The sequence below is a fragment of the Pelobates fuscus genome, chromosome 8 (assembly GCF_036172605.1).
Source record: "Pelobates fuscus isolate aPelFus1 chromosome 8, aPelFus1.pri, whole genome shotgun sequence".
NCBI classification, from domain to species: Eukaryota; Metazoa; Chordata; class Amphibia; order Anura; family Pelobatidae; genus Pelobates; species Pelobates fuscus.
In genome coordinates this window covers 61904180-61917078 of record NC_086324.1, presented here as the reverse complement: position 1 = coordinate 61917078, position 12899 = coordinate 61904180, and the positions used below count along the sequence as shown (strand labels likewise).

At 43.2% G+C, this 12899-nt stretch overlaps 1 protein-coding gene across 1 annotated transcript in view; it reads left to right on the top strand.

The window, feature by feature from the left end:
• KANSL1L (KAT8 regulatory NSL complex subunit 1 like) overlaps positions 1-12899 on the top strand; it is a 68264-nt gene that overhangs the window by 33107 nt on the left and 22258 nt on the right. Inside the window, exons 3-4 of the mRNA XM_063429948.1 lie at positions 1779-1914; positions 8300-8491. Of these exons, the coding sequence (XP_063286018.1) occupies positions 1779-1914; positions 8300-8491 (328 nt within the window). The remainder of the gene's footprint in view (positions 1-1778; positions 1915-8299; positions 8492-12899) is intronic.

Genomic DNA, 12899 nt, shown 5'->3' with positions numbered 1-12899 from the left:
CGTTCCTGAACCTGAGTTCACACTCATCGACGGGGACACCCCAGCACTTCTCACGTAGAGGCCGATGATCTCCTGGACAACGGCCCAGTGGCGCCGAGACGAAGGGAGGTCCACGCAGAAGTTCAGGGGTGCAGCCGTAGAGAACGTGGGCAAAGATAGACCGTCTCACGCCTCTGCCTCTCAGCTACCGTTGAACGATGAGCTTCCCGGCCAATGCACCAAATGATACCGGAGAAACTGACGGAAGCCAAGCACAGAGAGATGGACACAGGTTTCTTCAGGAAGGAAGAGATTCTTTATTGGATCACCGATCGGGACTCAGAGGGACTAGCGTCACCAAAATACCACAAGTTCTGAGCCCCGGACAATAGTGCAGGCTCCTTATATAGGCATATAACTCCTCCCATATTAAGCTCCACCCGCACATTCTCTTAACCAATCAACACAAATAAGAATTAACTTCCTGTTTGACCGCATGGCTTGTCCAGCACAATGGAGGAGGGGAATACTATATCCTGTATTCTTGCACATGCTCCGTACACTACTGATCGTATCTTGCCTCGTGCAACCAACTGATCGATACGTCAGCATATGCACGTACACATGCCACGTGGTAATCTCGGCCTACTAAATTTATTTTTACCGAGATTCCACCACAATCTGTTTACCATTTCTTATTAAATTGAGTGTTTTATTTCATTTTTACAAGTGTGGATGTATGTATATTTTTAAATTATTTTTACTGTGGAATGTTAAATAAATTGTCACTATTCCTTATGTAATTGTATGTGTTAATTAACACTATATGTAAGGGAGCAATCTTAACATTGTACATACAGATCTGCACTATTATCTTCAATGTATTTTTTCCATGTAACATATGAACCTTGGACATATGGCTGCTATCAATTAAGAAGTATAAGTATAAACACTTATGGTTTGTTTTGGCTGCATGTGGGTAGGGGCTGATTGTCTAAATATCGCTCCACGTTTTGCAATTTTCTATTGTTGGATGGTCTGGGAATGTGGTGAAGGGAACACATTGAAAGTGTTGTAGCTAGAATATATATTATTTTGCTCATAGAGTGTAACATTAATTTAAAGACATATTGGTTCTGAAAACACCTTATTAGAGTTATAGAGCGCTCCGATAACACCCAACTGTTCATGTAAATAAAAACTAGGTTTACTTTATCTCAGCAAGAAGTCCCTGGAGTGTTGTTTGGATATTTATGCTCTTTGCAGACCAACACCAGGCATCAATATAAGGCTCTGGAGTGCAGGTTTTTGGCATAATGTATGTATGTGAGGGTGTAAGAGCAGCTAATTCAAAATCACCAAAAAGTTGTATTCTGCCACTAGAACACGTTTTTAAGCGCCTTATAACACATTTTTAGTTGCCATGTTTTTATAATGCTTTAGTGTTTCCCAACCTAGCTTGGTGTTGCAGGGGTTTAAAAGGTACTTTTTACTTCACCTGCTCTATGGCTTAGATCACCAATGTTGATGATCTAGACTGTAGTAAGTAAGAAAAACATGCACACTCATCCAATTTAATTATAACAGAATATAATAGAAGGCACTTGCAGTTATATTGATGATATTCTATATTTGTGTGCTCTTTGAGTTTTTATTTTTTTGTATTGTTTATTGTTCGAGTCTTTTTTTCATTCTTCTTGATAAACAATGTCCTAGTATTTTACCAATACCAAAAGTCAACTGCCTGAAAGAGTTTGCAGTGTTATAAGTAACTTGATTTATTCTGTGTCTGTTCACAGCAAATCTGAGTGGAACTGGCTTTCAATTAGAGCAAGCATTGGGAGTCGCTGGGTCTGGCTACAGGCTCAGATTTCCGAGTTGGAATACAAAATTCAGCAACTTGCAGATATTCACAGTCAGATACGCAACACAAAGGTACATTATTTTCTCTGGCGATACTTAATGGTTAGCCTGCAAAACATGTGATGTGATAGGAGTAAGCTTCATCTTGCCAATGTTTCCAAAAACTCCCACTTTGATATTTAGGTGTGCCTTCTTGTAGCTTAAATAGTAATCACATCTCCTGCTGGGTTTCCCCTTATTACCCTTCACGAGAAATCCTCCCAGATAAACTTGGATTCTATGCAATATTTTTAAAATAAATATAAAGAATATAGAAATATTTATAATGTGTTAAATTATTCCATCTAGAGAAAAAAAAACATGAAATACCTTGTTTTATCTCTATTTATCATTCAGGGTGACTATAGATGGGTTTTGAATTTGTATATTGTATATAGCCTGACTTGTTTCAGATATAGAATAACTGGATAAAATATGAGGATAATCACAAAAATACCTTAAAATGAAAGCGGATCATATACATTGTGTACACTCAATCATCATCTATGACCAACCCATGTCTGTAAATAAAAAAAAAAAATACACAGTATGTATAAATTGTGATCTTTATCACAAAGTGTATGATAAGCCATGACAGGGGTGACAAACATGATTCGTTGTTTGGATCTACAAGCAATGCCACAGTGTTTACAGAATGAAACTTGAAGATTATTCAACAAACCTAATGTAAGATAAGCCAAATACCTAATGGAGTAGATTTGTGGTTAATGGCCACTGCTGCCAAGTGGCTCATGTCCTATTGTCTGCCTAGTTAAAGGGACACTATAGTCACCAGAACAACTACAGCTTATTGTATTTGTTCTGCTGAGTATAATCATTGCTTTTAGGCTATTTGCATTAAACACTGTTTTTTCAGAGAAAGGGCAGTGTTTACATTACAGCATAAGGATACCTCCACTGGCCACTCCTCAGATGGCTACTAGAGGTGCTTCCTGGGGCAGAATGCACAGTGTGCAGTACTGACATTCAGCATCTCCAAGCTCTGCATGGAATCACTCAACATTCTTTATAGAGATGCATTAATTCAGTGTATGTCTATGAGGAGATGCTGATAGGCCAGGGCTGTGTTTGGCTTGGCTGGCTCTGCCCCTGATCCGCCTCGTCGAAAAGCTCAGCCAGTCCAATGTTTTCCTATGTGAAAGTATTGTGATTGGCTCAGAACACCACGTCTGATGATGTCAGCAGAGCAGTTAGATCAGGGGCAGAGCCAGCAGCAGCAGACAGGGACAAAAATAAGATTTAACTATATTTAGGGGGTGAGGGGCAGTGGGGCTAGATGGGGGTTTTAACACTATACAGACAGTTATACATGTTTGTGTTCCTGACCCTGTAGTGTTCCTTTTAACAGTCCTAATGACTGATCCTGCCTGGTGGCTATTCACTGCCAGGTATGGCATGCAAATGAAATTATCAAATCAAATTTTCACTGTTGCATGCATAGTACTGCTGAAGTGTAGAGATATCAGGTCCTTGCCCCCTCACTCACCTACCTCGCGCTCCCAAGCCGCGTCTCACGAGGACGCCATGTCGGAGCACGGCCCCCCAGACAGCGCGGTCGGCTCAACCACCCACGCTGACCGCTCACGTTCGTGCCTACAACACTTGCCAGTCGCAGAAGGCAGAACTCCACACGCACGAACAGCATCTCTGTTCGTGCGAACGCTACTCACCTATACTGCCAGCAGAACTCTGTTCGTACGGACGCCAGCTCCCGAACACCGCAGGAAGAGAAGTCTGTTAGTGTGAACGCCGCTGCTTCCACATGCGACCAGACAGAAGATAGAACTCCAGGAGAATCAAAGGGTGCGCGCATGCGCACCGGCACAGAGCCTTTCAAAGGCACAGGAGGTGGAGACCAAGGTGGTACCTCAATTAAGAAGACCACCCACTTTCCTATTTAAGTCACACACACCCTTCGCTTAGTTGTACTGTGCTCCTGATTGTGTAAAGACCTTCAGAGACTCCCCTGTTGTATCCGGATCCTGTTCCTGATTTTGACCCTTGCCTGTAATATCGCTTCTGAACCTGTGCCGCCTGTCCTGACCTTTGGATTCCCCGACTATTCTCTTTGTCTGATCCTCTGGTACTGCGAACTTGGTTCTTTGCCTTCAGCATCTATCTGCATCTTGGTCTCCGTCCAAACTAAACTGTGTTCCTGACGAGAGCATATGTGCTAGGACTAATATTAATGTAATTGGAAGTTACCAAACTCTTAAAAAAAGCCAAGATGAAGTATTTTTTCAATTTGAATACTTGGTCAGGATTTACAATCTCATTGTGTATTCTACACAGTTACTTGATCATCTGCCTAGGTCTTCGTTGGCAGCAGCATACATTTCTAATTGTGATGTACTGTTGCGTTACTTCCTCTGACATTTATATTTTAGTGTGACTTTATAATCCACCAAATCTCATAATCTGATAAATCTCTACTAGAAATGTAGTGGCTCACAAATAACGAAATAAGTAGAAGTCTTAATCAATCCTACACAAAGCATTTTATTACGTCTCTCCACCAGCCGCATAGCAGATACTGTGTAACAATTACACTGATTTAATGTTCTGTTCAGACTTGTTTTCGCTAAAACAAAGACCACACACAATTTACTAGCATTTAAAATATCTGGCATTTTTTACCAGCCCAATTTTGTATGCAGGTGTTTTGTCAAGGTTATATTGAGCTTTACATTCTATTGTATCACATTTTTGTAGCTGTGACTGTAAACAAGGGCATATCAAAGTGTTTATGATCCACTTTTAGTTTGCATGTGTGATTTAAATGGTTTATTAATTCTGATTTTCTGTAGAAATAGCTGATTTTATCCACCTACCTAGCATTTAACTCGTGGCATTTGTGTTTGGAATTTTAATTTTTGAGTTAATCAACTATTAAAGGGACACTATAGTCACCTGAACAACTTCAGCTTAATGAGGTTGTTCAGGTGAGTGCTACAGCTACCCGGAGCCTTTTTCTTGTAAGCACTGTATTTTCTGAGAAAATGCAGTGTTTACATTGGAAGCTTGGAACACCTCTTGTTGCAGTCAATCAGACGGCCACCAGAGGGACTTCCGAGTTCAGAGGCCCTAAAAAGGCCTCACGTCTGATGCATTCTGGGTGAATACTTCAGACGGGCTATCAGCACACAAAGCACTGTGAACGCGCTTTGTGTGCTGAGGCAGTCAGCACTGCTGTGGGCGTGGCTTCACAGCTGAAGCCCGAACCCACAGGGACGCTATCTGGCCACAATAGTGGTTGAAGGGGGGGGAGACCTACTCTCCTTCCCCCCCCCCCCCCGGCCCCCACCCCTGTGCGGCAGGTGGGGGCCCTAAAATTCACAATGGGGGGGACCTACTGTCCCCCCCCCCCTCCGGCCCCCACCCCTGAGCGGCGGGTGGGGGCCCTAAAATTCACAATAGGGGGGGGCCTACTGTCCCCCCCCCCCCCAGTCCCCACCCCTGAGCGGCGGATGGGGGCCCTAAAATTCACAATAGGGGGGGACCTACTGTCCCCCCCCGGCCCCCACCCATGAGCGGCGGGTGCGGGCCCTAAAATTCACAATAGGGGGGGACCTACTGTCCCCTGCCCCCACCCCTGTGCAGCGGGTGGGGGCCCTAAAATTATCAATAAGGGGGGACCTACTGTCCCCCCCGGCCCCCACCCCTGTGCGGCGGGTGGGGGCCCTAAAATAAAAAATAAGGGGGGGGACCTACTGTCCCCCCCCCTGTGCGGCGGGTGGGGGCCCTAAAATTATCAATAAGGGGGGGGACCTACTGTCCCCCCCGGCCCCCACCCCTGAGCGGTGGGTGGGGGCCCTAAATACAAAGGGGGGGGACCCTAGCTAACCCTTCTTCCCCCCCCTCCCCCCCAAAAAAAAAAAATATCTCCCAACCTACCCCCCTCACCCTAAAAATAATGAGGGGGGGACCTTTAACTAAAAACCTGTAAAAAAAAAACAAAAATGAGATAAAAACAACTTACCATTCGATGTTTTCTTTCTTCTAAAATCTTCTTTCTTCAGCCCCAAAAAAGGCCAAATAAAAAGCCATAATAACCGACGCAATAAAAAAAATAAAAAAAAATAATAAAAAAAAATAATCCATCTTCACGCATGGAGGGCTCCGCACAGACTGAGCTCCGCAGGGCGGGGGAAGGCTTATAAAGCCTTGCCCCGCCCTGCAATTAGGCTAAGAACACTCTGATTGGTGGGTTTAAGCCAATCAGAGTGCTCTTTGTCATTTTACAAGCGTGGGAAAGTTCTTTGGAATTTTCCCACGCTTGTAAAATGACACAGAGCACTGTGATTGGATGGATTTCAAGCCATCCAATCACAGTGCTCTGTGTCATTTTACACAGCGTGGGAAAATTCTTTGGAATTTTCCCACGCTGTGTAAAATGACACAGAGCACTCTGATTGGCTTAAACCAGCCAATCAGAGTGTTCTTAGCCTAATTGCAGGGCGTGGCAAGGCTTTATAAGCCTTCCCCCGCCCTGCAAAGCTCAGTCTGTGCGGAGCCCTCCATGGGTGAAGATGGATTATTTTTTTTGCGCTCGGGTTTTCTTTTTTTTTTTTTTATTGCGTCGGTTATTATGGCTTTTTATTTGGCCTTTTTTGGGGCTGAAGAGAGAAGATTTTAGAAGAAAGAAAACATCGAATGGTAAGTTGTTTTTATCTTTTTTTTTTTTTTTTACAGGTTTTTAGTTAAAGGTCCCTCCCCTCATTATTTTTAGGGTGAGGGGGGTAGGTAGGGAGATTTTTTTTTGGGGGGGGGCGGGAGGGTTAACTAGGGTACCCCCCCTTTGTATTTAGGGCCCCCACCCACTGCTCAGGGGTGGGGGCCGGGGGGGACAGTAGGTCCCTCCCTATTGTGAATTATAGGGCCCCCACCCGCCGCACAGGGGTGGGGGCCGGGGGGGGACAGTAGGTTCCCCCCCCCCTCTTATTGTGAATTTTAGGGCCCCCACGCGCCGCTCAGGGGTGGGGGCCGGGGGGGGACAGTAGGTCCCCCCCCTTATTGTGAATTTTAGGGCCCCCACCCGCCGCACAGGGGTGGGGGCCGGGGGGGGACAGTAGGTCCCCCCCCTATTGTGAATTTTAGGGCCCCCATCCGCCGCTCAGGGGTGGGGGCCGGGGGGGGGGAACAATAGGTCCCCCCCCTATTGTTAATTTTAGGGCCCCCACCCACCGCTCAGGGGTGGGGGCCGGGGGGGGGAACAATAGGTCCCCCCTATTGTTAATTTTAGGGCCCCCACCCACCGCTCAGGGGTGGGGGCCGGGGGGGACAGTAGGTCCCCCCCTTATTTTTAGTTTTAGGGCCCCCCCCACCGCTCAGGGGTGGGGGCCGGGGGGGGACAGTAGGTCCCCCCCTTATTGTTAGTTTTAGAAAGCGAGCTGAGCTGTCAGGCAGACAGCTCAGCTCGCGAACGCGCATTCCGCACACATGCGCGGTAAAGCGCTCAGGTTCTTCATAGGGCGGCTGTCAATGCCGCTCTATGAAGAACGCGATTGGTGCAGCGCGAAGCCGCGCATGTGCACCACATCGCGATGACGCTTCTCTCTGAGAAACGTCCTATTGGGCCCCGCGATTTCGTCATTTTGACGAAAAAGGGGGCGCGGCATGGCTGGGAGCTCGGCGCTGGAACGGAGGTAAGTTTTTAATATAAAAAAACCTCGAAAATTATTTTTAATCCATGAAAGTTCATATAAAAGCAAGAAGGAAGGCTGGGGGACCTGTCTTTCTTGCTTTTATATGTTGACTATAGAGTCCCTTTAATTATTGCCGAATAAATTAGGCAAATTCAATTTTCTATCTATTGTACCAATAATACAGACATTGCTTTGGGTTGTTTGCTGATGTCTAAGGATTTATCCCTGTTATTTAATCCAGTGGTTCTTACCTCCTGGTTTGAATTTTTAATTGAGTCTCTATGCTATGTCAGTGGGTCCCTACGGGTTAGACCGTGAGCATCCTATTCTTTGGACTCAAGGCAACTACCCAAAATTAATTTTAAAAAGTGACGGTGCCCTCCCTAGTGCAGCGTAGATGACGTTGATACTAGAAAGTGCCTAATTAAGAATTTTGCGCATATTTGTTATATATTCTATTGCATTTGAAGAATGAGTCACTGAACTTTTTTTACTATTAAAGAATTGGTCGCAAGCTAATGCTATGAGTGTAATTTGGGCCACTGTAAAAAAATAAAAAATAATAATAATCGCTGCTTTTATCAGTAGTATGGCAACTCACAACAGTTATCCAGTGACACATTAAAGACGCCAGTTTTGATTGCGAGCTTTATGGGCGACCGTATTCTATGAGATTTAAATGGATTGCTGCTTTCCTACGGACAGATTCAATGTTTGTTAGAATGCTTAACCACAATTGTATTGTTTCCTAGGTCACGGTAAAGTTGGAAGAAAACTCTAAAAGCATTTGCAGGCAGCCTCCACGTCTGCCAGATCCAAGCACTTTATTAAGCCCTGTGGGGAGGTTACAAAGTGCCCCAGTGGGAACAAATCTATCTCCAGCAAAGGATTTAGAAATGTCGCCAAGCAGTCCAACTCTGCTTCTGAGAAATATCGAAAAGCAGGTAAAGTAGCACCAAGGATTTAGAAGCTCAAATTCTGGCATAGCACAATCACAGCGAGCCACGTAATTATTTAATGCAAAGGACCGTGAAGGTATTTCACCTCCTCGGTGGTGAACACTTAGCTCTGTGCCAACTCAATACTGACTGTGTCATGGAAATTAAATATTAACTTCTACTTTGCTGCATACAGGAATATCACTAGGGTAATTCCACTGTCTTGAACTAGAGTCGTCGTTTAATCTTCAAGAGACCTGACATTGTACAGGGGTGGCCAAAAGGTAGACCTCCCAGCTTTAAATTAAACTTGGATTTTAAGACACACAGTGTTTTTAGAAAACTATTATTATAATAATTATTGAAGACTTAATACAGTACTGTCTTTAAACATTTACCCATGATTCTTCTTGATGGATAATATTCAAAGTAACTGCTTGATCACTTTGACAAAAAAAGATTATTGGACGTTTTTAACTTGTGTGCTTTGTCAGTCCTTTAGGAATGCAGTTCAGCAATCCTTCTGGAGATTGACATTCTTTTAATCCTTTTTTCCCTTCTCTGTTCCACTTAGCCAAGCCTCCTTCCCATTAATTTAAAGGGACACTCGACTGCCCAAATAAAAAAGCAAAACAAAACACTGTTTAGTTCATATACACCAAATGAAAACATTTTTTTTGGGGGGGGGGGCTATATCTAAAAACAGCTTGCAAAAGCTGTGTTTCTCTTGTCTGCTGCCTTTGCAAGCCCTCTCCTTCTTCCCAAACCCATACTTTCTGGGGCTTTGCAATCACAGACTTCCCAATTCAACTCAATGTGAAGTCTTTGCAAGGAAGGTGCTGTAGGCAATTGCCTGCCTTTTAAAGTGACATTATAGGTAACCAGAGCACTTCACCTAATTGAAGTGGACTTGGTGACGTGCCCCTGAACCCTTAAAGGTACAGTGTAGGCACCATAACAACTTAATAAAAAAGTTGTTATGGTGCCAGGAGGGCACCTTAAGGAGTTAAACCATTCTCAAATCCACCAATCCTCAGGCCCCCAGGCGGCATCAGGCTACTTAATCTCAGTTTCCAGAAGCGCAGAGTGCCGCCGGGCACGGTTGCCCCTGATTGGCTGAGATCAGCTTTCCTATGGGGAATCTATAATCCGCGCCTGCACATGCTCTTATGGTAAACCTATTTGTCGCAGGAGGAGCCTGATCCAGCGCCAAAGGGCCTAGGTGCTGGAAACCATTAAGTGAAGGAAAGGGATTAACCCTTTCATGACTAGGAAGGGGACAGAGACACTATAGTGTTATAAATATGGTTTTGTTCTCCTAACACTATAGTGTTCCTGTGAACTTGGCTCCACTAATCTAAACAAACCAGGAAGTGACAGCACCTGTTGTCTGCTTGAATGCCAGGGGAGTGTAATGAGTTTCATTTATAAAAGTTCCTATTCCTATTGAAAATGGGGAAAAAAAGAGGACACTATTCACACATAAAGCATTTCAGCAAGCTAAAGTGCTCTGGGGGTCCAAAGTGTCCCTTTAAGTAGAGAAGCCCTTTAACCCTTCTAGCATAGAGTGTTGCTTTGTACAAATAATAATAAACACAATTGCTCATTGCATAAGGATGGGTAGGATATTACTAACTAATCACATTTTCAATTCTACATTTTTATTTTATAGGCAGTAATTAGAGCCAATGAAATGTTGGTACTTTGGTAACGTAGCCATTTTACCATTGTGGATATTTGGATATATATCCTGGAGTTTTTATCTTTTGTCTCTGTAATCTGCAGGGTATGGTTGCTATAAGGATGCCCCTCTTAACAGTTTTATCTCTGAACTGCACAAAAAAGTTCTTAGAAGTTCTATTGATTCCAGTAACTGGCTGTACTACATACCGTAGTTTGCATACACAGGACAGTCTGAGTCTGTTAACCCCTTAATGACACAACTTCTGGAATAAAAGGGAATCATGACGGAATATATCCGTCATCTGTCCTTAAGGGGTTAACTAGCCCCTCCATATCTCGCTGCCCTAGGTGACCGTTTAATGATTACCATGACTCTGGTTAAAAATCTAACATTTTGGGATTGATTAAGCATAGAGTCCTACTGTAGAATACAATAGCCTCTTTGAGTTTTGTGTTCATGCATGTGTAATGAGCTGGTTAATGATATGTTATTTATTAACAAAAGTCAATCATCTGAAAAAAAGGCTAATCAGATTTTCTTTGTAACATATAAGACAGTAACATGGGGTATATACGTGTTAAACTGAACATTTACTGTTAACTCACCTTGGGAAAAAATATATATTTTCGGTTTTAAAATTCAACCTCCGCATGAGAAAATAGACCGGGAAAGAAATAGTTAAACAGATATTTTTTGACTAATGCAATTTTTTGGGGTGTGTTTATTGTACATTTTGTTCCCAGGAAATCCAACCAAGAACCAGCCCAGTTTGTGAAACGGTGACTTCATGATTTAAAAAAAAAAAAAAAATATTTTTGCATGTTGTGTGGTAGTGTTACCTACTCCAGTGTCATCATATTAGAGTGTGTTTTCCAGATTTTTAAGATGTTTTCTAAAACTAAACGCCTGGTTTGCGTGTGCTTAAAAGTCTTTGTTTGATTTAGGAACACTAGTGGAATGCAAAAATGTTTTAACGCAACATTCAGGGCAGTTCACTAGAAGAAGAATTAATGATAGAATTGCAATATTTGAATTAGTCCTTCCACCATAACCACTATTGTCAGCTTAGCTTATTGGCCACTAAAGAGTAAGAGGAGAAAAAAAGTCAACTCTAGACTGGAGTGTTTCTCAAAGGGGCTCTGCAAGCACAATTATTGCTACAGATCAGTGTAGCAGTTATGATGCAAAGAGTCTAAGGGTTACTCCCTCCTATTTTTTGGTCAAACCACATAGGATCAGTTTAATGAACACCAGAGTTTTCTCTGGCACCTATTGAACACCCACCTTGATAACGTCACATTTACACTTTCACATTATCAGTATCAATTCCACCTAACTTGAAAGATAGTGATAGACTAAGATGGCTAACGTTTTATTTATAAACTGAAACTGGCAAGAAATATTTCCTGGTCATTTCTGTTTGCATACTTTAAAGTCATGGTAAAAGTAGTTTCACAGTCACAAATAGTTTTATTCATGAAAAGACATGAGCAAAACTACTTCTTGAGCATATGGAAGTCACAGCCCAGATTTATAGATAAGTTGACATCGTCTTACACCCACGTCATTTCATCACATCCGCATCTCAACAGCCCACTTCTTGCTGACCCCTTTTGGTATGTGTATGCCCTGACTCTTAACTGCTCAGTCTTTAGCCATCGCATGTGATTGCATACTGCAGATGGTTTTACTGATATGTTGTGTATAAATACTTTGAAAAGGTCACAATGAAGAGTATTAAAACACATGTGTGGCGAAACCAACCTCGCCACAGGGCCCTGGAGAAGCCTGTTTGCTAGCCTCCTACCTGCTGACTATGGCCCCTGGGTTATTTGGGGCATATTGTACTTTATATTGCTGCAACTGGCCCTTTTAAAATCATCGATGGACATATTGGGACTTTTTGGGATTGTGGCGAAACCGACCTCGCCACGTGTCCTTGGAGGGGGCCGATTGCCCGCCTCTTGCCTTTGGACTATGGACCAGACTTTATGGGAATGTGATACCCCAGATAGCTATACCATGGAGCCTATTCATAATGAAAGACTATGGGAAAGACTTTAGCTCCATGGCAATTGTACTGTGTGAGTAGGATCTGCGCGCTATTCGGTAGTTTTGTGCGCGCAGATCCCAGCTATCTGGGGATAGGTGAAATGTCTGTGTGTTATGTGTAAAAGGTGAATTTATGTATTTTAAAGTGTTTTACTGTCTTTGTGTCCCCATGTGCTTAATGGAGTCTGTCTCTGTGCTGGGAGATAATTGGATTACTTCTCCAGCACAGAGAAGGCCCTGGAAAGCTAGGGGTTTTAAAAGATACTTTTAGTAACTTTTGAACCCCTGGTCTGATCCATGCCATTTTTTAATATGTTGTTCCCCTGAATGGATTGATTGTGGATATGTAATTTTGTGTGAATGTGATGTATGGTTTTGAAGTTATAAATATTGTGTAAAAAGTATATTTTAAACTGTATGAATAATGGGATTATGTGTCACACTAAGGGGAGGGGATGTGTGGGAGGTAACATCTATGTCATTGGTTCTTTTATGCCTCCCCCTGGGTGTGGCCTGTATGTGTGAGTTGGAAATAAAAGCCAGGCTGGATGAGCCAGTCGAGAGTTCCTGTTTAACCCTCAAAGTGAAGTGTCGTCTCATTATTGGGGGAGGATTTATTGTATGCTGTTCCAGTTTGACTGCTAGGAATGCAAACCTATTCGTATGGTTCCTATTCAA